This window comes from Marmota monax, unplaced genomic scaffold (genome assembly GCF_021218885.2).
Source record: "Marmota monax isolate L192 unplaced genomic scaffold, Marmota_monax_Labrador192_F-V1.1 WCK01_AAM20220418_F8-fsc00356, whole genome shotgun sequence".
In the NCBI taxonomy this organism is placed as follows: Eukaryota; Metazoa; Chordata; class Mammalia; order Rodentia; family Sciuridae; genus Marmota; species Marmota monax.
The window spans coordinates 157,405-183,158 of NW_026694682.1; the positions used below are offsets into that span (position 1 = coordinate 157,405).

The 25,754-nt window shown below is 47.3% G+C and overlaps 1 protein-coding gene across 1 annotated transcript in view; it reads right to left on the reverse strand.

The window, feature by feature from the left end:
- The window catches only part of Prmt8 (protein arginine methyltransferase 8), a 95,778-nt gene extending 70,789 nt beyond the window's left edge, over positions 1-24,989 (reverse strand). The window contains exon 1 of the mRNA XM_046423356.2: positions 24,229-24,989. Within this exon, the coding sequence (XP_046279312.1) occupies positions 24,229-24,303 (75 nt within the window). The 5' untranslated portion in view covers positions 24,304-24,989. The remainder of the gene's footprint in view (positions 1-24,228) is intronic.
- Between the last annotated feature and the right edge of the window lie 765 nt (positions 24,990-25,754).

Below are 25,754 nucleotides of genomic sequence, written 5' to 3' on the forward strand. Positions count from 1 at the left end.
TAGGGTTCAGTGCCTGGGTGCTTCTTAGAACCTGATCTTATCGGAGCGAACACCGAGCTCGGGGCGGCCGAGTTCCGGCTCCCGGAACCGTGCCGGAACCGCCCTGGCCCAGGGCTGTGGAGCCTGCGGAGGCTGCTTCTTGGACCCTGCTCCTATCAGAGCATACACCAAGCACTAAGCGGCCGAATTCCGGCTCCCGGAACTGAGCCCGCGGGGACTGCTTCTTGGAGCCTACACTTATAGGAGCTTAGACCGAGCACGGAGCGGCCGAGTTCTGGCTCCCGGATCTTCCCTGGCCCAGGGCTAGGAGCCCGCAGAAGCTGCTTCTCGGTCCGGGTCCTGCTGAGGGCCGGTCAGGACTCACCCGTTGCTTTGGTTGCCCGGCAAGGGGAACGAAATGCTGCCATTCGCATAGGATACCAACATGGCAGAGATCTGATGTCATCAGAAAGCGGCGGAGGAGAGAACTTCATCAATCCCAGTGGCAACATAAACAGTTGGTCTCCTGGTGGGGGGGTGAGGCACAGACACCCGAGTCTCCTCAATTTGTCGTTGAGCCAGAGGGGAGGAGACGGGCCGCCGCCAGCACCCGGAGCAGGCCCAGCTGCTTGCCAGCGTGGTGACCGCGTGACCACAATTGGAGAGGGGGCAGAGCGGAGCTGCCACCCGCACCCACAAGGTGGGCAGACCCGCGACCCAGTGGTACATGGGCGTGGTAGGAGGGGCAGGGCAGAGCCGCCGTTCGCGCTTGCAAGGTAAACAGACCTGTGACAGCTTGGCGGGTCAGGCCCAGTGGCCTGCCAGGGTGGTACACACGTCACACCAACTTGAGTAGGGGCAGAGCAGATCCTTCTCCCACGCCCGGATCAGGCCCTGCCGGTGTGGTGGTCACGTGACCCCAATTGGAGTGGGGGCGGAGCGGAACCGCCACCCGTGCCCGCAGGGTGAGCAGACCTGTGACCAACCTGCAGATCAGGCCCAGGGGTCCGCAGGCGTGGTAGGAGGGGCAGGGCAGATCCGCCGCCGACGCCTCCAAGGTAGGCAGACCTGCAACAGACCGGCGGATCAGGCCCAGGAGCCTGCCGGCGTGGTACACACACCACCCTAATTGGAGTAGGGGCAGAGCAGAGTCGCCGCCCGTGCCAGGAACAGGCCCAGCGTCCTGCAGGCGGGGTAGTCACGACACCCCAATTGGAGTAGGGGCAGAGCAGAGCCTCCACCTGTGCCCGAAAGGTGGGCAGATCTGCGACTGACCAGCGGGACAGGTCCAGTGGCCTGCCGGTACGACAGACACGTCACCCCATTTGGAGTAGGGGCAGAGTAGAGCCGCCGCCCGCGCCTGCAGGGTAAGCAAACCTGCAACCGACCGGCGGATCAGGCCCGGTGGCCTGCCGGCGTGGTACACTTGTCACCCCAATTGGAGTAGCGGCAGAACAGAGCCGCCGCCAGCGCCCAGAACAGGCCCAGTGACCTGCCAGCGTGGTAGCCACGACACCCCAATTGGAATAAGGAGAGAGCAGAGCCGCCGCCCACGCCTGCAGGAAAGATACGCAAGCAGTATGAAAAGACAAGGAAAGAAAGGACCACAAGCAATGCAGGTCAACGCAACTTTAGAAGAGGTAACAGCTGCAGCAGATGGAATGTCAGATAAAGAATTCAGGATATACATGCTTCAGATGATATGGAGTATCAAGGAAGACATTAAACAGCAAAATCAGACAATGAAAGATCACTTCGACAATGAATTACGCAAACAAATCCAGGAAGCAAAGGATCAACTATACAGGGAGATAGAGGTTATAAAAAACAAACAAACAGAAATCCTAGAAATGCAGGAAGCAATAAACCAACTTAAAAACTCAATGGAGAATACTACCAGCAGAGTAGAACACTTAGAAGATAGAACATCAGACAATGAAGACAAAGTATTTCAACTGGAAAAGAACATAGACAGCTCAGCAAGACTGTTAAGAAACCATGAGCAGAACATCCAAGAAATATGGGATAACATTAAGAGACCAAACTTAAGAGTCATTGGGATACAGGAAGGTACAGAGCTCCAAACCAAAGGAATGAGCAGTCTATTCAATGAAATAATATGAGAAAACTTCCCAGACTTGAAGAATGAGACAGAATCCCAAATTCTAGAAGCCTACAGGATGCCGAATGTGCAAAATCATAAGAGATCCACACCTAGACACATTATAATGAAGATGCCCAACATACAGAATAAGGAGAGAATTTTAAAAGCTACAAGAGAAAGGAAGCAGATTACATTTAGGGGTAAGCCAATCAGGATAACAGCTGATCTTTCAACACAGACTCTGAAAGCTAGAAGATCCTGGAATAACATATTTCAAACACTGAAAGAAAATGGGTTCCAACCAAGAATTGTGTATCCAGCGAAATTAAGCTTCAGGATGGAAGATGAAATTAAAACCTTCCACGATAAACAAAAGTTTAAAGAATTCACAGCTAGAAAACCATCTCTTCAAAACATCCTCGCCAAAGCATTACAGGAAGAGGAAATGGAAAATAACAATGAAAACCAACAGTGGGAGGTAGGACAGTAAAGGGGGGGAAAATAATCAAAGAGGAAAACAAACCATGTTTTGTAACAGAAATAAACAAATATGGCTGGAAGAACAACCCATATCTCAATAATAACCCTAAATGTTAATGGCTTAAACTCACCAATTAAGAGACACAGGCTAGTAGAATGGATCACAAAACAAGACCCAACAATATGCTGCCTACAGGAGACACATTTGATAGGAAAAGACATACATAGGCTGAAGGTGAAAGGTTGGGAAAAATCATATCACTCATATGGACTTCGGAAACAAGCAGGAGTGTCCATACTCATATCAAATAAAATAGATTTCAAGCCAAAGTTAATCAAAAGGGATAAAGAGGGACACTACATACTGCTTAAGGGAACCATACACCAACAAGACATAACAATCATAAATATTTATGCCCCAAACAATGGTGCAGCTATGTTCGTCAAACAAACTCTTCTCAAGTTCAAGAGTCTAATAGAGCACCATACCATTATCATGGGAGACTTCAACACACCTCTCTCGCCACTGGACAGATCTTCCAAACAAAAGGTGAATAAGGAAACTATAGAACTCAATAACACTATTAATAACCTAGACCTAATTGACATATATAGAGTATACCACCCAACATCAAGCAGTTACACTTTTTTCTCAGCAGCACATGGATCCTTCTCAAAAATAGATCATATATTATGTCACAGGGCAATTCTTAGACAATATAAAGGAGTAGAGATAATACCATGCATCTTATCTGATCATAATGGAATGAAACTGAAAATCAACGATAAAAGAAGGAAGGAAAAAGCATACATCACTTGGAGAATGAACAATAGGTTACTGAATGATCAATGGGTTATAGAAGACATCAAGGAGGAAATGAAAAAATTCTTAGAGATAAATGAAAACACAGACACAACATATCGGAATCTATGGGACACATTGAAAGCAGTTCTAAGAGGAAAATTCATTGCTTGGAGTTCATTCCTTAAAAAAAGAAAAAACCAACAAATAAATGATCTCATACTTCATCTCAAAATCCTTGAAAAAGAAGAGCAAAACAACAGCAAAAGAAGTAGAAGGCAAGAAATAATTAAAATCAGAGCTGAAATTAATGAAATCGAAACAAAAGAAACAATTGAAAAAATTGACAAACTAAAAGTTGGTTCTTTGAAAAAATAAACAAAATCGACAGACCCTTAACCATGCTAGCGAAGAGAAGAAGAGAGAGAACTCAAATTACTAGCATACGGGATGAAAAAGGCAATATCACAACAGACACTTCAGAAATATAGAAGATAATCAAAAACTATTTTGAATCCTTATACTCCAATAAATTAGAAGATAGTGAAGGCATAGATAAATTTCTTAAGTCATATGATCTGCCCAGATTGAGTCAGGAGGATATAGAAAACCTAAACAGACCAATATCAATTGAAGAAACAGAAGAAACCATAAAAAGACTACCAACTAAGAAAATCCCAGGACCGGATGGGTATACAGCAGAATTTTACAAAACCTTTAAAGAAGAACTAATACCAATACTTTTCAAGCTACTTCAGGAAATAGAAAAGGAGGGAGAACTTCCAAACTCATTCTATGAGGCCAACATCACCCTGATACCTAAACCAGACAAAGACACTTCAAAGAAAGAAAACTACAGACCAATATCTCTAATGAACCTAGATGCAAAAATCCTCAATAAAATTCTGGCGAATCGGATACAAAAACATATCAAAAAAATTGTACACCATGATCAAGTAGGATTCATCCCTGGGATGCAAGGCTGGTTCAATATACGGAAATCAATAAATGTTATTCACCACATCAATAGACTTAAAAATAAGAACCATATGATCATCTCGATAGATGCGGAAAAAGCATTCGACAAAGTACAGCATCCCTTTATGTTCAAAACTCTAGAAAAACTAGGGATAACAGGAACATACCTCAATATTGTAAAAGCAATCTATGCTAAGCCTCAGGCTAGCATCATTCTGAATGGAGAAAAACTGAAGGCATTCCCTCTAAAATCTGGAACAAGACAGGGATGCCCTCTCTCTCCACTTCTGTTCAACATAGTTCTCGAAACACTGGCCAGAGCAATTAGACAGACGAAAGAAATTAAAGGCATAAAAATAGGAAAAGAAGAACTTAAATTATCACTATTTGCAGGTGACATGATTCTATACCTAGCAGACCCAAAAGGGTCTACAAAGAAACTATTAGAGCTAATAAATGAATTCAGCAAAGTGGCAGGATATAAAATCAACACGCATAAATCAAAGGCATTCCTGTATATCAGCGACAAATCCTCTGAAATGGAAGTGAGGACAATGACTCCATTCAAAATATCCTCAAAAAAAATAAAATACTTGGGAATCAACCTAACAAAAGAGGTGAAAGACTTATACAATGAAAACTACAGAACCCTAAAGAGAGAAATAGAAGAAGATCTTAGAAGATGGAAAAATATACCCTGTTCATGGATAGGCAGAACTAACATCATCAAAATGGCGATATTACCAAAAGTTCTCTATAGGTTTAATGCAATGCCAATCAAAATCCCAAAGGCATTTCTTGTAGAAATAGAGAAAGCAATCATGAAATTCATATGGAAAAATAAAAGACCCAGAATAGCAAAAACAATGCTAAGCAGGAAGTGTGAATCAGGCGGTATAGCGATACCAGACTTCAAACTATACTACAGAGCAATAGTAACAAAAACAGCATGGTACTGGTACCAAAACAGGCGGGTGGACCAATGGTACAGAATAGAGGACACAGAAACCAATCCACAAAACTACAACTATCTTATATTTGATAAAGGGGCTAAAAGCATGCAATGGAGGAAGGATAGCATCTTCAACAAATGGTGCTGGGAAAACTGGAAATCCATATGCAACAAAATGAAACTGAATCCCTTTCTCTCGCCATGTACAAAAGTGAATTCAAAATGGATCAAGTAGCTTGATATCAAATCAGAGATGCACCGTCTGATAGAAGAAAAAGTTGGCTACGATCTACAGTCGGTGGGGTCGGGCTCCAAATTCCTCAATAGGACACCCATAGCACAAAAGTTAATAACTAGAATCAACAAATGGGACTTACTCAAACTAAAAAGTTTTTTCTCAGCAAAAGAAACAATAAGAGAGGTAAATAGGGAGCCTACACCCTGGGAACAAATCTTTACTCCTCACACTTCAGATAGAGCCCTAATATCCAGAGTATACAAAGAACTCAAAAAATTAGACAATAAGAGAACAAACAACCCAATCAATAAATGGGCCAAGGACCTGAACAGACACTTCTCAGAGGAGGACATACAGTCAATCAACAAGTACATGAAAAAATGCTCACCATCTCTAGCTGTCAGAGAAATGCAAATCAAAACCACCCTAAGATACCATCTCACTCCAGTAAGATTGGCAGCCATTATGAAGTCAAACAACAACAAGTGCTGGCGAGGATGTGAGGAAAAGGGTACACTTGTTCATTGCTGGTGGGACTGCAAATTGGTGCAGCCAATTTGGAAAGCAGTATGGAGATTTCTTGGAAAGCTGGGAATGGAGCCACCATTTGACCCAGCTATTCCCCTTCTTGGTCTATTCCCTAAAGACCTAAAAAGAGCATGCTACAGGGACACTGCTACATCGATGTTCATAGCAGCACAGTTCACAATAGCAAGACTGTGGAACCAACCTAGATGCCCTTCAATAGACGAATGGATAAAAAAAAATGTGGCATTTATACACAATGGAGTATTACTCTGCATTAAAAAATGACAAAATCATAGAATTTACAGGGAAATGGATGGCATTAGAGCAGATTATGCTAAGTGAAGCTAGCCAATCCCTAAAAAACAAATGCCAAATGTATTCTTTGATATAAGGAGAGTAACTAAGATCAGAGTAGGGACGAAGAGCAGGAGAAGAAGATTAACATTTAACAGGGATGAGAGGTGGGAGGGAAAGGGAGAGAGAAGGGAAATTGCATGGTAATGAAAGGAGACCCTCAGGGTTATACAGTGGAGGGGGTAGAGAGAGAGGAGGGGAGGGGAGGGGAGAGGTGGGGAGGGGGGAGGGTGGAGGATGGGAAAGGCAGTGGAGCACAACAGACACTAGTATGGCAATATGTAAATCAATGGATGTGTAACTGATGTGGTTCTGCAATCTGTGTATGGGGTGAAGGTGGGAGTTCATAACCCACTTGAATCAAAGTGTGGAATATGATATGTCAAGAAATTTGTAATGTTTTGAACAACCCACAATAAAAAATTAAAAAAATAGAATTAAATGAGATAATCCATGTCAAGAGCTTTGAAAGGTGCTTGAAGTACAGCTAGCGCCCAGTGAGTGACATGAATAATTTCTGTTTGTGCAAGGAGCTTAGTGGAAGTGGTGGTTGCAGTAACCTGGCATTGGGAACAAAGACGCTCCACGATGACCCCCTAGGTCTACGAGAAGTGGCTGGGACCCAGAGCTAGCAAGGGCTCCGCGGAGAGGATTACGGGGAAGCTCCACTTCAGGGAAAGAGCCATAGACAGTAATCCCACAGTGGACGAACAGGGGACAAATGCCCTGACCACACACTCCTCCCTTCTCTGCCCTCCTGCTAATGTCCCCACAGGGGAACTCAGTCAGCCACAGACTGGGAGGAGCTAGGAAGTGAATCTGATAAGAACTGTGCATGGAAAGTTCCACAGAACAGGATGGAGAAGGATTGGGAGTAAATTGGAGGGGCGGACAGAAGATGCCAGGACACTTAGGAAAGAGTCCACATAGGTCATTTGGTCTATGCCATCGTCTTGAGGTAGGATGATTCCCTATCTCAACTGACACAGGTGATTTCCAGCAAGAGAGTGGTTTCTGAAAGGCTCCATGAGCCAGGGTGAGCAACCCCTCTGCTAACCACTTGATGCAGCCTGAAAGGCCAACCATACTCCAGCACCAGCCTGGTCCCCAGTGTCACCAGGAAGGTGAGCCAGATGACCTTGACACCAAACCCAGCCAGCTCTGACACTGAGCCAACCAGACATCACCCTCAGAGGACATGGAACTCCTTAGCATTTGGTAGGGGACGAGAGACCACCTTCCAAGGGACAGGAAAGACAGGATGAATTTAGCAGACACTGCAAAATGAACTTGGCAAGCTGACACATGGCCTTGAAGCCAGTTCTCTGACCCAAACAAAGTAATGTCTCCTCAGAATATCCTCATCAAGCCAGGTGCTGTGGTGCATGCTTGGGAGCTGAGGCAGGAGGATCACAAAATCAGGGTCAGCCTCAGTAACTTGGCAAATCCCTAAGCAACTTAATCAGACCCTGTTTTAAATTTTTTAAATAATAATAAAAAGGACTTGGGATGTAGTTCAATGGTGAAGCATCCTGGATTCCATCCTCAGTGACCCCACCCCCCGCAAAAAAAAAAAAAATAGAATATCTTCATCAAAGGACAGTCACACCATCCTGCCCCTTCCTCTACTTCCTCTACCTGAATTCTCCTTATACTGCAGGATTTGGGGACTGGAAAAGGCTTCCAAGATGTACTAAGTCACCTTAGCCCCCTAGGTGGAAATCACTAGAACATTCTCACTCTCCTCTCTAGAGACTTAAAAAGGACTGATGGCAGAAAAATTCCACTAATGGTAGGATTCTGGGAGTCTCTTTGCACCTGGACCAAATATTGAATGTACCTGTTGAAAAGAACTCCAACTTAAGTTTCCCCTTTATTTTGGCTGGAATAGGAAGCTGGCTAGGTGACCCTCCGTGAGTCCTTTAGGCTTTTGGAGCCTGTTTAGTGATATCCTACCTGACCACAGGGGACAAAAACACACATTTTATTGAAGTCTTTTGGGCCTCCATCTGTTAATTCTGGGGAAAGTGATGTGGAAGAGGCACTTAACTGATTTTCTAAAAAGATCCAGCTACAATGGAGTAGAGAAGATACAACATGGTGCTCACCCTGCAGAGAAATGGCTGCACTGTCCAGGTGCAGCTGTATTCACTAAAAGCTGCAGTTGCAAGAACAGAATTAACAGAGACCCCAAAAGACCCTAGAGAATCGTGTGGTGTCCCCCACACCCCCACCATCATCACACAAAATGTTATTAAGCAGGCTCCAAAAGTCCTGAAGGACTTGCAGATGGTCACCCGTCAGTTCACTACTCAGGGCAAAATAGGAGGGAAACTTAAAGCAGAGTTTTCTGTTCAACACTTACATGCTACATTTGGCCCAGGTGTCAGATCTCTGCAAAGAGGCTTCCAGAATCCCCAAGACAAAGCCCATCTTGTTATGAGGGGAAGAGGAACACATTAGAACTTTCTAGGATCGGGTGATGCTGGAGGGATTAAAAATGTTTCCCTTAAGAAGCTCCCACACTAGGTCCCCGTGGGTTCAGCACTTCTTCAGCTTCACTCACGGTCATAACCTTTGTTCTTTTTCCTCCCCGGGTGGAAAAACTGATCTAAGACCATGTGGGTAAAGAGAAGAAGATAGAAATAAACCATGTTAAGAAAGTAGAATTATGCTTACCTAGCATGTACAAGGCCCTAGGTTTGATCCCCAGCACAGGAAAAAAAAAATAGGTAGAATCAGCAGAATTTTACTATGAATCATCTGGGATTGGGTGAGTGGAAGTGTCAATTAGACTAGGGAGGCCTCTAGTCTAATTCCTGATTCCTGGTGGGATAAAGGGAGGAATGACAGTGTCCTTCATGGAGATAGGCATCCAATAAGAAAAGCAGATGAGGAAATTGGGAAGCATCTTGAATTGTAAGTGCCTGAAGAACACAGAAGAAGACAAATCCATCCATAAGTGCAGGTCTAAATGTCCCAAGTTGTGAGAGAGGATGAGATCATCCAGGGACAGTAAGCTAGAGGCACCACTATCAAGTAAGAAAGAAGAATTCACATAAGCAACCAAGAAAGAACAGTAATGGGCATTGTAAAGTGTATTCGTCAGTTTGCTATTGCTATGACAAAATATCTGAGATAAAGAACTTATAGTGGGAAAAAGTTCATTTTGGTTCACAGTTTCGGCGTTTTCAGTGGCCCTGTTGCCTCTATGCCTGTGGCAAGGCAAAGCATCATGGCAGCAAGCATGTGGTGTAGGAGGTCCGTTTACCTCCTGGTGACTGGGAAGCAAAAAGAGGTAGAGAAAGAAAAAGGGGTTAGAACCCAATATCCCCACTGAGAGCACACCCCCAATGATCTAATTTTCTCCTACTAGGCTCCACCCCCACATGAAGCTTTGAGGAACATTTAAGATCAAACCATAAGAGAGAGGCAGGTGAAAGCAGGGCTTAGAAGCCCAAAGAACAGAAGGTATCAGGTAAAATGCATCAACCAACAGCGCCTAATGCCCTGGATGGGTCAGGTTGAGATGAGACCAAGGAGAACCCATTGCAGCAAATCACAAAGGAGTTCTCCAGTGCAGGTGGAAAGAGCCCTCTCTGAGGAGGGTATCTGCAGGGATGGCCATACCCTCACCGTCCCAAGGCCCCAGCGTGGAACTCAGCTGCTGGTACCAGCCATGTGCCCAAAGGAATAGGAACGACATCCTAGCTCAGGCCTGGGAGATGAGCCAGGCTTCAGCATTTTGGAAACAATTGTCCAGTCCTACATACGAGGATGGCAATGAAGAATTGTTTTAACAAATTTGGAACTCAAATATTCCCTCTCACTCCCTCCTTCACCCACCCTTTTCACAGTTAGAACAGACTAAGTCCTTGACATCTGGGTAAGGTTATGCGGCAATTGCCCGATCGAGTGGGTATGAAAGGAACGGCTGCCTGGGATTGGATGCTTTCCAACATCCAGGCCCACGGAGTGCAGAGTGGAGAAGCTGGGGCTGCCACCTGGAGCGCGAGCCCTTCTTCATCTCTCCTGCCTGAAAAAAAAAAATAGAGCGGGTGCTCTTAGAATCATAGAAGCTAATGCTTGAGAATGTGAGAGAGAGAGAGAGAGAGAGAGGAGAAGGCTGAGCCAGCAGGTGGAGGGCAGAAAGGAAGGAGGAGGTTTCAGGAGAAAAGTTCATTCTTTCCCAGACAAATAACTGCCTCAGGCTGCCTACCCTGTGTCCTTAGGTCTGAGTCAGGGCCCCAGAGGAGTTCTGCTCCCTGCAAAGTCAAACCACAGATTGACAGCACCTTCTCGCTTTCCCCCTACCTCTACTTTCTATGCCATTTGCCACCCAGGGGGAAAACATCACTCCATTTTCAACATCACGAATTTAGCACACGTGGGCATGTCTGGAAGGGGAAGCCACGTGGAGGGTGGCAATGAGCTCGTCCCCAGCTCCACTGACAACTCAATAAAGGGAGACAGGCACAAGGCTGCACTGGAGATGGCAAGGTAATAACAAGTTCAAGATTGGCACAGCACTCTCTACTTCTTCAAAATGCCCTGATGACTGTTGTGGCCATTTATTTAAGGAGCAGGGCCAACCAGTGGGATCAATGTGAATCATCCCATGCACTTCTCAGATAGGTTTGAGTCAGGGCCTAGTTGAGTCAAGATCATGGCTACTTTTGCTATGCTACCTGGTATCAGCTGAGGGCAAGAGGAACTGGAGGGAAGGACCTAGAAAAGTTGAAGCAACTAAGCTGGGTGTGGTGGCGCACGCATGTAATCCCAGCAGCTTGGGAGGCTGAAGCAGGAGAATCACAAGTTCAAACCCAGCCTCAGCAACTTAGTGAGGCCCGAAGCAACTTAGTGAGACCCTGTCTTAAAATTTTAAAAAAGGAGTGTGGTGGAGGGGTGGAGACAGCGCGCAGTGGCACATGCTTATAATCCCAGCGGCTCAGGAGGCTCAAGCAGGATGATCACGAGTTCAAAGCCAGCCTCAGAAATATAAAATAGGGCTGAAGAAGTAGTTCATTGGTTAAGCATCCTTGGGTTCAATTCCTGGTACCAAAAAGAAGAAAAATTGAGGCAACTAGTTCCTCCTCAGGGTTCACGATCTATTCCACCGTCCTCATGAGATCACAGGGCACGCATTCTGGAGGTGGAGGGATAGACCTGAAGTACTGCAAGACTCTGGATCCCTGAGGCTGACACAAAGCTGGAAAAAGAACCGGGGTAGGGTGCAGGCTTGGTAAAGCCTCAAAGAAAAGCCACCAGCCTTATGGACAAAGTCCCAGGGCTCTGCAGTACTGGCAGCCTGTGTCATTGGTTTGGTTTTCTTTACATCCGGAAGTAGGGGGACACCTTATTTTTAAATTTATACCTAGGAGAGTGAAAGGCAGTACTGGACCAAGAGCAAGCAGGAATAAAAGAGGCCTGGGCCAAGTTAAGACAGAAGAAACATCTGCTCCGCAGAGCTGGAGCCTGGTAGGGGCCACAGCCTCGGGGCAGTTCGAAGCCCTTGTCCAGGGACATCTCCCTGCATGACCTACTCAGTGCAGCCCCAGATGATGGATCAAGTCAAGTAGGAAAAGGATACTGATTGAGCCAAGCCCTAAACCTTTCTGTCCCAAGCCAGGTTTTCAGAGGAGCCTCCAGGGTATCTCCGCTGCCTCTTCCTACTACCAAAGTGCAGGAAATTCCCAGGCAAAGCCTGACTTAACTCATTCTGAGACTGACATCTGTGCAGTTCCCCTTGTCTGACTGAAAATCTCCTCGTGCCAGTTGGCGTGGACTCCACACCTTCTCTCGGAGTACTGACTTTGTTCTTCAACAGTGAACATCTAAATGGCACAGCTTAACTCCCACCTTGCTTTGGGTCAGGGGGAATGACAGCTGTGACCTCTGAGCTTCACTCCATATTGGGGTCCTGCGTGACTGATAAAAGCCTCAACCAGTGTATTAGGAAGGGTAGCAATACGTAGAGATTTCATTTAATTGATATATCTGTAGGGCCTTTCCTATAAGAAAGGCACCTGTAGCCATGACCATCCATTGGACAAATGGTTTTCTGCCTGCAGTAGGCCGTGGGCCCTGTGACAGGTGCTGGGGACTGAATGGCGAATCACACAGAGTGCCCACTCGTAAAAAGTGCACCATTGACTCTTAGACAAGGGAGTCAGGGAATGGAGTCCAGTGTCATGTGTGTTGTGACAAGAGTCCTGGGCACTGTGGAAGAACACAGAAGGGAGAACCAAACCAGACTTGGGTAAAGGGACGGTGGCGGACAAGGCTTTCCTGGAAAAGGTGACTTCTAAACTGAGACCTTAAGGAAGAGTAGAACCTGTCCAGGCGACAAGGAGAAGGAAGTCGCTGCCTGTGCCTGCAGCCAAAGGGGAAGGACTAGAAATGAAGGTGGAGTAGTCTTCAGGGACAGGAGTATGCAAAGCTTCATAGGCCACGGCAAGAGAGGGCCATTATCCTAAGAATAATGGAAGAGCCACCAAGTGGTTTAAGGAGGAGAGAAGCATAATCAGATTTCCATTTTAGAATCTGCATCCAGGCCATTATCAGAGTAGAACCAAGCAAAGAAAGCAAGTGTGTGTGGATACTATCAAGAGGGCACCGGAGAGATCCAGACATGAGAGGAAGAGACAAAAACCAGGAGGATCTCGGTGGGCCTGGACCATGGAGGACAGACTCAGACAAAGAGGAGAAATAAATACCGAAGATGTAGAGTCACCAAGCCTTATGGAGAATGGAGAGAAAAGAGTATAGGTTTGTGGCTTTGGAAACTTAATACAGAGAAAGATGATGATGATGGAGGAGGGGTGGGTTGGAAGGAAAAGAGCAGGACTTAGGAGGGGACCCTGAGTAGTCTGAGGCCCCTGTAAAATTTCTAAGTGGCAGTCAGACATGAGGGGACAACTCCAAGGACAGATTTGGGCTACAGCTCTGAGTCTGAGAATCTCTAGCAAATAAACAAGGAAGAAAGCTGTATTAGTCAGCTTTTCATTACTATAACAAAATATCTGAGATAGGTATTTATGAAGAAAAGAGGCTATTTAACTCAGAGTTTTGGAAATTCCAAGTTCAAGATTGGGCTACCCCATTGGTTCGTCGTCTGGTAAGGGAGGCCGATTGTAGCACAGAGTGGCAGAAGCACATGGAGGAGCAGTCATATCTTAAATCAGGAATGCCTTTTCCCATTATTAAATCCTTTCAATCTCTTCAATCTCTAGTGGACCCAAGGACATGCCATTCAGCCCTCCTTTTAAAGTTCTACACCATCTTCCAATACTACCACCCTGGGGACCAAGTTCCCAACAGGTGAAACGAATTTCAAAGCACAGCAGAAGCCAAGGGAGCAATGAGATGACCTGGAGAGAGTATGTGGGGTAAGAGACAGACACAGCCCTGAGGAAGACCAGCACACCTGAGCTACATAACAAATGGTGCCCATCACACCGTGAAATCAGGACTGCATATCCTTTCTGACATTGAATCTCAGATCTAGAACCACCAGACTCTCCCTCAACTATTTTTACAACTGGACTCATCCTAACGTGTGTCCAATGTACAACACACTCCCCCATGCTGAGACATCAGACTCTGACTAACTCAGAGGCTCCAGGCAAATAATTAAACTTTCACCTTACATATTGCATGTCATAAATTGAAAACCACATTTGATATGTATGTAAATATATGTACTTCTGCTTAAAGTACCTCCTGACGCAGATGCATATCCATAGCCCTGCACAGAAACAGCCCCACGGGCCCTACAGCCTGCCTGCATTAGCTTATTTATATCTACTCTCACTGAACATTAGAAGTGACTGTTCCCACTTTGAACTATAAATTTTCCCTTAAAAGCAAAACAGACACTGGGCAAATAAACTTAAAGTTATAACAGGAAGAAAAAGAACAAAACATTCAAAACATTTGTCAAGTTTCTTTATGACTTGTCCTGTTATTAAATTTAATCCTCATGGCCGTCCTCTACAATTATGGTCCCACAGGGATGAAAATGAAATTCAAACTAAGATTGGACTCCAAAACTTGCCCCTGTATCACCCTGGGCCCATAGCTTCAATGTGGGGAGAGAAGTAAGATTCTAACGAAAGGAAGTTAGTACGTTACATGTGATACACACTTTTTTTAAATTCATTCATTAAATAATCATCAATTTCCTACTATGTACCTGGAGGCAAAAGTTAAACTAATGCATGTTAATAGAGAATGAGAACGTTGCTTAATTAGGATCCTATCTACGCTTCTGATGGGCTATAATCTTTTGCGGGATTCTCTGATTGAGCCTCTTCAGAGAATTGCTGTCATAACTGCTTGTCAGGGAGAGATGAAGTCCTCGAATTTAACTCGTCTGTGGGAATTACAGTCTTTCATTTTCTGGGAGGCCCAATCTTGAAAGGCCACCACTTTACTGCAGCTAACATGAGATCATCTTTCACAATAGAGAGACAAATTGGGCCCCAGCTGATGAATTTGCTAATAGCCACTCCCTTTCTAGTGGCATTAGCTCAATGTGGTCTTAGCTGGACCAACTCTTGGATCCGGCCACACACACACTATGGGATTTATGGCCAATAGGACAGGGGGTTTAACCTGGTATTTAAAAACCCAATTGTCTGGTAAAACCCTCCTCCCCTCCCCTCCCCCCCTTCACCCCTCCCCTCCCCCCTTCACCCTCCCCTCCCCCTCTCTCTTATCCTCCCTCCCTCCCTCCCTCCCTCCCTCATTCCCCTAGCCTCAGTTTCTGTCAATAGGAACATGGAGAAAAATCACCCATTAATGCAGGAGTGAACAAATAGGAACTGTGCTCTTTCTAGGAGCAGGTCTGGGAGGGGCATGTTGAGAGCCACACAGGAAGTCTGCAATTTGACAGGCAGATACTCCCAGCTTCCCCATATTCCTCACATTTTTAGGGACATGGAGAAGTTTCTCTTTCATTCTGAAGATGTGGATAAACACCTGGGTTCCAGGTCCCTGTTATGGTTAGGATATAGAATGTCCCTCAAAGGCTCATTTGTTGAAGCCTTGGTCCCCAAGGCAGCCACGTTCAGAGATGGGGCTCTTGGGAAGTGATTGGATCTTTAGGGCTCTGAACTCACTACTGGTTTTATCCATTGGTGAGTTAATGGTTCTTGGCATTAGAGGGAGAAGGTGGAAACGTTAGTAGGTAGATCCTCACCGGAGGACGTGGATTCCTGGAGGTGTGCCCTGGAAGGGTATTTCTTGTCTCCAACCCTGTCCTCTCCCCCTCCTTCTCTCTCTCTCTCTTCCCTGGCTTCTGTGACCTGAGAGCTTTCCTCCACTAGAACATTCTGCCAAGAGGTTTGTCTCACCTCAGGAACTTTTGAAGCCATCAACTAAAATTGATCCTTTAATTTCCTCCTTTACTTTGTTTCTCTCAGGCATTTTGGTCCCAGCAATGTTAGGCTGACTAACAAGTGGGGTACGCCAGCCTCTGGGTCACAGAGAGTCCCTCATCCTCCTGTAACTGGACTCTTCTCATGAGGACTGGTGGACCCCTGGGCAAGGGTGCTACGGAGTCCTGCTTCCAGCTGTCTTCCTGGTTCTTGTGGACTGAGCTGAGAATGAATTGGCCTTTCCTCAACTTCTTGACTTCCATTTCTGTGAGTAATGATTCCACAGTGTCACCAGTAAATGCCCTTTATGCATCTGCACCCCCTTTGGGACGCCACCAGGTAAGTCCAGATGACTAATAATAGCTAATCTTCCTTGAGCATTCACCAGGTGCCAGACATGTGCTTGACATGAAATAAGTTATTTAATGTTCATAATGACACTATCATAGATGATGAAATTCAGGCACAGGTAAGTGGAGTGACCTTCCCAAGCTAGGAAGCAGCAGAGCTCCTGTGTGAACCCAGACAGAGGAGTCCAGAGCCTGCACTCACCCTCCACATGAGACAAAGAAGTCAGCTGCCTAGGGGTTTAATTTTTAGAAGGTGCCAAGGGGTTTCATTGTTCCTCCTGCTCTCCAGAAAATCCTTCAGATAAACTATGAATAGGCTCACAATTCTACCAATAAAATAATCCCTCTGGCAACTATAAAGCAAATCCCCTGGGAGGATGATGGATATAAACCCTATTAGAGGTTCTTGGGTTCCAACAGTCATGAGCCCTTTCTCATATCTGGAAGTTTATCAGTTCCTTCCTGAATCTCCAGATGGGTAGGAGCTGTTGTGGGGCGAAGGGGAAGAAGTCAAGGTTGTGCGTGTAGGTCAAAGAGAGGAGAGAGGTCCACACCACCAGCAGAGTACGTTCCAACTCTGAGAGCACTCCAGATGGGCTACTCATTGGCTGAATCACCTTGATCAACATAATTAACCACAACAGGTGTAAGTTTCCTAAACTGCAAAATGCAATTAGTAAGAGTTGCTCTGCATTATATAAATTCAATAAGACAATGCTTACTAAGTGCATAACATGGTACCCAATACATAATATGGACATTAAAATGGTAGCTCTTGTTATAATCACTGCTACTGATCAAGGAAAAGGCCAGGATAGAGACTCTGAGAAGCCAGTGGACAAGATGGATAGTTGAGTGAGGAGCAGGAAAGAGATCAAGGGAGAGAATGTCACACTGACTAGTCAACTGTTCAGGCCTTCAGAAGTCATGTCCTGCTGACTAGGCACTGTGTTGGGTAATGTTGTGAGCTGATCTGTGCCCCCCCACAAAAGATGTTTTAGATTCCTAATCACTGGTACCTGTGAATATGACCTCATTTGGAAATCAGGTCTGTGCAGATATAATCAAGTTAAGATGAGGTCATACTGGATTTGGGATGAGGGCCCTAATCCAATATGACTGGTGTCCTCATAAGAAGAGGAGAAACACACACACACACACACACACAGCAGAATGGTATGTGCAGATGTAGACAGAGACTGCAGTGATTAAGTCTAGAAGCCAAGGAATGCCCAGCGTCATTGGCACACACCAGAAGCTTGGAGAAAAGCAAGGAACAGATTTTTCATTGGAATCTCCAGAAGGAACTAACCCTGCTGACATCTGGATTTCAGACTTCTGGCTTTCAGAACTGTGAAAAGAATAAATTTCTTCTGTCTAAAGCCACCCAGTTTGTGGTGCTTTGTTACAACAACCCTAGGAAATGAACACAGGAGATAAAACTACAAAGATAAATTTGAAAAACAAAGTTCCCGGGCTGCACTGTTTAGGGTTCACTTCCTCCTGCTAAAGTAGCTGGATGAGGATGCAGACTCAGGACTGATGGCCTGTGTCGAGCTTCCAAAATGGTTTAATTTGTTAAGGGAGAGTCTTTCTCCTGGTCCGTCAATGAGGACTCTAAGCATCGATCTATCTCAGGTGCATACAGGGAATGGGGTGATGGTTGTCCTTGTCACAAGTTATGCCAGGTCCCTGTCACCGACAGGACATAGTACTGAGGACTCTGGGGGTGCGGGTGGCGGATGGTGGTGGAGGCCAGGAAAGAAGTCTTGGAAATAAAAAAAAGTGAGCTTGCGGTCCTTCCCGGGGTTTCTCCTAAACCCACTGTTCCATATTTCACCTGTTCATTTCTCTATACTATCTTCATATTTCTTTTTTTAATATTTTTTAAGTTGTAGATGGACACAGTATTTTTATTTTATTTATTTATTGTTATGTGGTGCTGAGGATTGAACCCAGTGCCTCAAGCATGCAAGGCAAGTGCTCTATCCCTGAGCCACAACCCCAGCCCCCTATCTTCATATTTTGAGTCTCTGCTCTGGTCCGTCTCATGTCTCACCAATCTCATGCCTTACTCCCTTTAGGATAGTATAAACAAAGGTGACTCAGATTATAAGATTCAGTCTTGTGGACTGAAAAAAGCATGGGAAGCCAGAGGTGAGTCCTGGCTTCTTCACTTACTAGCTTGGAATCCTGGGAAGTAACTCTAATTTTCTATGCCTCAGCTTCTCAATCTGTACGATGGGGATCATATGTACTTCACAGTGTTCCATGTAATGAAATCATAACATAAGCATTTTAGGGCTATATGAAGAGGAGAGAGCTCTCACTGTGCACAATTCCTAGGTCTTGTGTAGAGAAATATGAGTTTTGGATAGTACAGATCAGGATACACCAAAAAACTAGCACAAAAAAATAAAAACATCAGACCAGAGTAAAGGAGATCTCTCCACCAATGCTGAGGAACTCTGACATCAGACAAGTGTTCTCATCTCTTCATTTAAATGATTTGAGTTTCCTTCAGCTCTAAGATTCTATGACATTATGAAAATGTGCATATCAAGCTTTTTGCTCTTATAAAATTGCACTTGAAAAAGAGATCTTTACTTATGGGTCACCTATTACGAATCCTGGAAAAGCTTTGATGATTGAGGGAATTCTAATTACAAGTGAAGTAAGAAAAGACATTTTATGTGTGAAATATCCTATGGGCTCCATAATATTAGAAGGAAAAATCTTCTCAAACACTCCTCTCTCTACTATTCCTATGAAAAGGTGAATACCAGACTATCAGAGGAAGAAACTAGAATCATTTGGAACGAAAACTAGTAAAGAAGGTGAAATCACCTAATACAATTCATAGTGGGATGTAACCAGACAGTTCTCATCTCCTTTTAGGATAGTATAAACAAAGGGGACTCAGATTACAGTAAAAGAGATTGGGGTCAGACTCTAGGAAGAACTTCCTGATTACTGAAAAACTCCAACAGATGGGAAATTGCCTTCTCTAAAGCTTTCTAACAAGAAACCAAGTCGCCAGGTACCCATCCTAAATTAGAGTACTCAGAGGCAGAAGCATGGACAGAATGACCTTCCTGGAGGTTCTCTGCCTGTTTGCTCCATCTATTCCTTGACCAAGTTAGTTCACAGGGTACTTTTCGCACACCCAGTGACTGCTTGCAGTCACCTTGGCAAGTTTGCATGTTACCATGCTGCCCGTTTTTCCCTGCTGGCACCGTAGGCTGCAAGGTGTAAGTAATGTTTTTACAGATTTTTGCATGTTCCACAGCGGCACGTGAGAATCGCTTCACATTGCAGTTAGCAAAGAGGAGGAAATGAAACCCACTCCTGAATTGGAGACGGGAGTGTTGTGTTTCACCCTCTTTGACAGCCAAAAGCCAATTTAGGACTCTACAAAGCCAAATTTGCCAGGGCGGTGGTGGGGGGACTGTGGCTATCTTCTTAATTCTCCTGAGCTCACTTAAGGCCTGAAATCAGTGTTGGCTGAGGGAGGAAAAATTGATGTGGATGATGGTTTATGGATCATTTCAGCTGGAGGAGGGAGGGACTGAGAGAGTCCATCCAGCTTGCACTTTTCGGGCAAGACTCCTAAATGCTAGCACGGTAATAATCATAAACACGTATTCAGGGCTCACCATGAATGCAGCAGGGCCCTAATCCCTGTGCATGAATGAGCCCATTTAACCATCTTAACTACCTTATAAGACCCATCAAGGGTAAGCAACTGGTCCAACATAGTAATACAGCTGCCAAGTTCACAGCTGGATTTAAAACCAGGCAGCCTGGCTCCATAACCTCACTGTTAGTCAGTGCTCACCCTTTTCAGAAAGACATAGACAGAGGCCATCCTTAGGGATGGAGATCTATGTCTTGCCTCCTCTTGCTCCTCTTCTTCTTTTCCCAGGTCTTTGTATAAGGGACAATGCTTCAGTTAAAAGTGAAGGATCCATTAGCCAAAACCACCAAGGTGCACCATAATGGAAGTCAGCTCAGTTATCCCCCACAACTCAGGCAGCTCCTTGGTACCCTCAGCCCTGCTGTTACAGCATAGGATTTTTCCCAGCCCATGGTTATTCTCTCTCCCTGGGCCAGCAGTTCAACAGAACATTCAAGAAACAAAATGACTCTTTGCTAAAACTGCTTTCCCACCCTGGGTGCTCTCCTCTGAGGTGATGAAATCCCAATCAGGGAGTCATCACCATAAATAATGCATCGGGCTTTCACCCAGAATCAGAAAAGCAAGCAACAGCTAAGAAGGGTCCATTATCCCCCCATGGTTCACAAGCGGGTATTGTGATTAATCCATTTATCTGCTATTCAGATGAACACCCCATAGGAAGAGTCAGTAATTGCTGAATATTGAATAGGTACATGAATAATCAAAATGTACCCAGGCTCTGAGTGGCAGCAACACCTCTGTTCCCAGAATCTTTCTTCATTTTGAGTTTTAAAGATCCACAATAACTTAAGTACAGCACAGAGGTGGGAGATAGGAGCCCCAATTCTCCAGAAAGTCAGAAGTTTCAAAGAACTTGTTCATAATCACATGAATCAATTCAATCAATACTTATTATTTACTTGCCTCAGTCACGGTGCTAAGAACAGGGTACAAACAAAAAATCATGTTATTTAACTGGAGTAATAGATATATAAAAGGCCAATTATCCTGCAATAGGAAAAGTGAGAGGTAGGTGTTAGGAACACAGAAGGAAGAAAGCTCACTCTCCCTGGGGGGAGAGGCTAAGTGGCAGATCTGGGAAGGCTGTGTAAAGGAGTCGGCATTGGAGTTGGATCTCATAGGTTGAGGAAGATTTTCTCCAGAGAGAAGGGGGAAAGAACAGCACAGGTAGAGGGACAATTGTCCACAAAAGCATTCAGGTATAAAGTCAGTGATCTTTTCCAAGGGTCGAATGGGACAGGTATTAAAGGGCCTTGTCCAGTATGTTAAGGAAATTGGCTTTCAGCTAGTTCAAAACTGTTAAAGGGGTAGCAGAGGCCATCCAGGGCCAGCTGTGCCCACCAAGCCTGTGCCCTAGAAGCTCCCAAGCCCTAGCTCATCACTTCACTAAGCCCAGGGGACTGTGGTCACAACATGCACAGCTTCATTCCTGGCTTTCTCCCTCCTGGAATCCTTCCCTGTCTTTACCTTGTGAAAGAACTCCTCCCATCCTCCTTGCCTCCCCCCTCAGCACATCTCTTCCTTCCAAAACGTTCCTCTCCTCCCACTCCTCATCCACTCCCATTCACACATGGCATCTTGCTAGAAATAGCAAGGGTAAGGCTAAGAGCAATGAATCAGAAGAGGGGGCAATCTGTGTTCCAAGGCTGATTTACCCCACCCAGTGCCTGACCTCAGCCTCAATGTCCTCAAATAAAATTTGGATAAGAAATGCATACGACCCTTGGCTTCGCAGGCAGGGTTATTTGAGGGTGAAATAAGATAAAGCCTTGAAAATAACATTAACAAAAAGCAGAAAGGGATGCTATTATGTCATCCAGCATAATTGTCTACCAGACTGTGAGTTCCTTGAGGGTAGGGACCAGGTGGTTTGGAACTTGGGTGTCCAGTTATTCCTGGTACAGTGCGAGTGCTTGATACGCCTTGAATTAAGACCAAGAACCATTACCGCCACCCACCCACCACCACCACACACACGATACACAGAGACTTTTCTTGCAGGTCCGCATACATACACGCAAACCCACAGTACCCCACTTTGGGAAGTACTGCTCTCCTTCTGGCTTATTCCAAAAACAGCTAGTTCCTGGAGGAGAACCAAGTGATAGTCACGCTGCTTGGATGCCTCGCTGGGCACGTTTGACCAAGTCTAGGTTCCACCCCTTCTCCAAGGAAGTTGCTAAGAGCTGAACCTCCTCCTCCCCTACTCACTCCCCTCCTAGGAGCCCCAGCTGAGGCTGTTCCTGCCCCCGCCGCCTCTGTGCCCCGTGAGCGGTGTGGATTTTTTTTTTTTTTCCTCGCAAGAGCTCGGCCGCCTCTACTGCTGTTTTCATTGATGCCTTGAGCAGAGCTGGCATGTGCGACTGCTGAGAAGGGGGAGCGCCGAGCGGCGGGGGAAGCAAGTAAAAATAGCCTGGCGCGCGTCGCTCTGCCTGCTCCGGACGCCTTTAACCCTAGCCGAGTAGGGAGCGCTGCAGCCGCCACTGCATACTGCGGAACCCGCAAGGGTCTGCATCCAGACCCCGCGCAACGGCGGGTTACAGGGGATAGGGACCCGCGAAAACTTTTTTTTTCTTTTTCTTTTCTATTTTTTTAGAAAACAAGCAAGGAATGGGGTGGGATGAGGAGGCAGAGAGAAGCGCCTTTTCGCTTCCAGCGCTCCAGCCACCTGGCTGCAGGGACTGCTACGTGCAGGCTGCCCCAACACGTTGCAGAAGCGAGGCCCTGAGACTGAGCTATTTTTAGAAACCTTTTCCGCCGGTGGGCGATCTCAGGGCGTAGGGGGAGGGGAATGATACAGCTGGGTCCACTGTGAGGCTAGGCGCCTTGCCCTACACAGGGTTCTGAATGTCTGCTCTCAGGTGGGAGGGTGGGGAGGAGGAGGCGGCGAGGGGACCGCACGCCTGCTAGCTTTGCCCGAACTCAAGGAGACGGCGTTAGCTACTAAATGCCCTGCTGTTTTGAAGCCCCAGAGCGTGTTTGTTTCGAAATCGACAGTTGCCAGATGCATGCTGCTTCAGGTCTCTCTGGGAATGGGGATTTTTAAAGCTTTGCTGCCTAAGCTGTGGGCTAGGGGTTAGCGACAGAGTTCTGACCTCCAGGAAAGAAGATCGGAAAGGGTCTCTCTGCACCTTTTTGCATTCCGGCAAGACAGAGGGACAATCCCCGCGCCACACCCCCCTCGCCGCCCCACGCTGCATATGGTTAACCATATGTGAAATGTATGGCAGCCCCACCAGACACCCGGCTATTAATAGAGCCCGGGAGTTTGCTCTCTGTGTCTTTTTCCTGCCACCGAGTAAGGGATGATCACACATACCCCACTCCGCCCCCACCTCGGCGCACCATTTCTTCGGGAAGGTAAGGGGGCTACCCACGCCGAACCCCTTCGTGACTACAGGTGCCCAGAGCCTACGGAATAGTCCAGTTGTTGTAATGACAACGGGGTCAGAGCGAGGCGAAGGAACACAGCCTCGAGTGTTGGGACGCAAAGCCCGGCGGGATCTCTGCGGCTCGGGGCCAACTCGAGAGTAGAAAGGGCAGCTATTGGATTGCCTCCGGCGGGGGGGCAAGAGTATTATTTGCGGAGCTAAAGCGACCTCCTCAACAGCTGCTGCGGGACAAGTGGCTGCAGACCCGTTTCTCGCCGCAGCTGTCGGCTCGCAGCCCCCACCGCCCGCGCAGGCTCGGCTGCGGCAGGAGCGGGCGCTGTCCCTGGTTCTGAAGGTGGCCTCGGCCAGTGCGCCCTCCCCGGACTGAGCGCCCCAGAGGCTGCTCTAACATCGAAGGATTGCAGACTTCTCCCGGGCCCGAATCTGGGCCCGAGGATCTGTGGAAGGTGCCTAAGTACTACCACTGGCTTGCCCCCACCCCCGCGGCCGGGAGCTCTCCGTGATTATTGCGGGGAACTAGAGCTCTGGGACCGACTCGAGCTTGAAGGGTAAAGCAGAAGAATGGGTAGGAGATAGTCAAGGAGCTGCAGGGAACAGACCTGGCCCCAGGATCACCCACCCTGGCTCTGCATAAAGCAGGGGCCCAGAGCAGAGGGCAGGGGAGCGCGACTGCCCAGGGTTTGGGACTTGGGGGAAGGGGAAGGGAGCAGCGGGTGGCAGGAGTGGGTGATGGGGTGAAAGCGACTCTTTTGCATTTTCTAGAGGGAGGGGACCTGAGACGACATGCACTGTCTCCCCCCCCCCCCCAACACGTACACACACACACGGACGGTAGAAGCAAGCGGGATGGAGCTGGGGAAAGTTTGGCACTAGGTGCTGAGCAGCGGCGGCGGTGGCGGCGGTGGCGGCGGCGGCGGCGACAGCGGCGGCGGCGCGGTGGTCCGGGTGGGCGGCGGGGTCGCCGAGAGCCCGGGCTCTGTAGCCTCCTTACCTCAGTGTTCTCGGCAGCGTTCTCCGCCATTTTCCTCCTTAGGAGCAGGCAGCGGGAGGAGTGTTTCATGCCCATAAGAGCCAGCAAGGGTTTGGTGATACAGAGATAGTAGAGAAAGAGAGAGAGCTGGTGTAGCTTTAAAAGAGAGAGCCAGAGAATGGGAGGAAAAAAAAAAAAAGAAACAGCCCCTCTGCTGGAGCGTCAGCCTATACAATCAACCACGGTGGAGTCTTTTCTGCAGTCTCCACTTTGTTTTATTTTCCTCCCTTCTCATCTGCTTCGGATTCCTTCACACAGTTTCAAGTTCTTCTCGCGCACCCGACCCCCTCCCCACCCCTCTCCACCCGCGCTGCGGGCTCGGCAGGAGGGAGGCAGCCCCGAAGGCTCCGCGGCGGCGGCGGCGGCTCCTCTCCCAGCTGCTGGCAAAGTCCGGCCGGCCGGAGGCAGCCACCAACTCCTCTCAACTTCTGTCGATCGGCTGGGCGAAGCAACACGCTTCCTGCGCGTCTCTCCCAGGGGCTGAGCGGGGTGAGTGGGGGCGGGGGAGGAGGTTCGGTGGAGCAGGCGGCGGCTGGGCGCAGATCGAGGGCCCCCAGCGCCCCCGGGCCCGCCCCCTCCCCAGGCTCCCAGGGTCTCTCCGCTGCCTCCACTCCTGGGCGCTGCGCACAACTTGCGCGGGGGCAAGGGCAGCGTCCGCGCGCGAGGCTCAGAGAAAGCAGGCTCCCCGGAGCAGGGCTCTTGCAGGTTCTCAGACTCGGCTCGCTTCCTCCCAATGAGGGCAAGCTCCGGGCAAGACTGGGCCACAGTTACCTCGCCCGCACCCCACCCCACCCCACCCCCATCACTCGTGCTCCTCTGCCAATTCCTGGATGCTTCCTTAGCTAATTACGGTTTGGGGAACGAAGGAGTGGGTGTCTGGATGGGGGAGGGTCCTTAACTCCTTCAACACTGGGGCTCAGCTTGGTGTCATTACCTAGTCTTTTCTCCCACTCTCCCTGTCGAAGGCACTTGGGGCTCCTAGACCCTCTAGGGCAGGCAGGGTTGAATGAAGGTGGCAATTATAAGTGGTTTGGGAAAGAGGGTAGCTCTCATGCTCCCCCTACCCCAGTCTTTCCTGGCAGCCCCCTGCCCACACATTTCTCTTCTTTCTCCTCACCCATCCCCCACCATCACCAGATTTTGAAGTCCCTTTTATGGGAGAGAGGGAGGATGTCACGTACCCATTAGGATTCTCTTGATCCTTTTTTAAGGGAGTTTGGGCGGCAGCAGGGGGTGTGAATTTTTATACAATGCATTCCTGTCTTCACTTTGAGAGCTTCTTTTTCTCTTGTCTTACTGGCCATCTGTCAGGCGGTTGGAAACAGAACAATGGGGGAGGGGGACCCATTCTTCCCCTCAGTTGCAACAGGACACTCAGGCTGACTCCTTGAAAGACAGCTGCACTTTAAAGCTTTCAGCCCACAAGCCAAGGGCAGGGAGCTCAAAGACCACCGTGAGCATCCTGGCTCTCTTCTCTTCATGGGTGT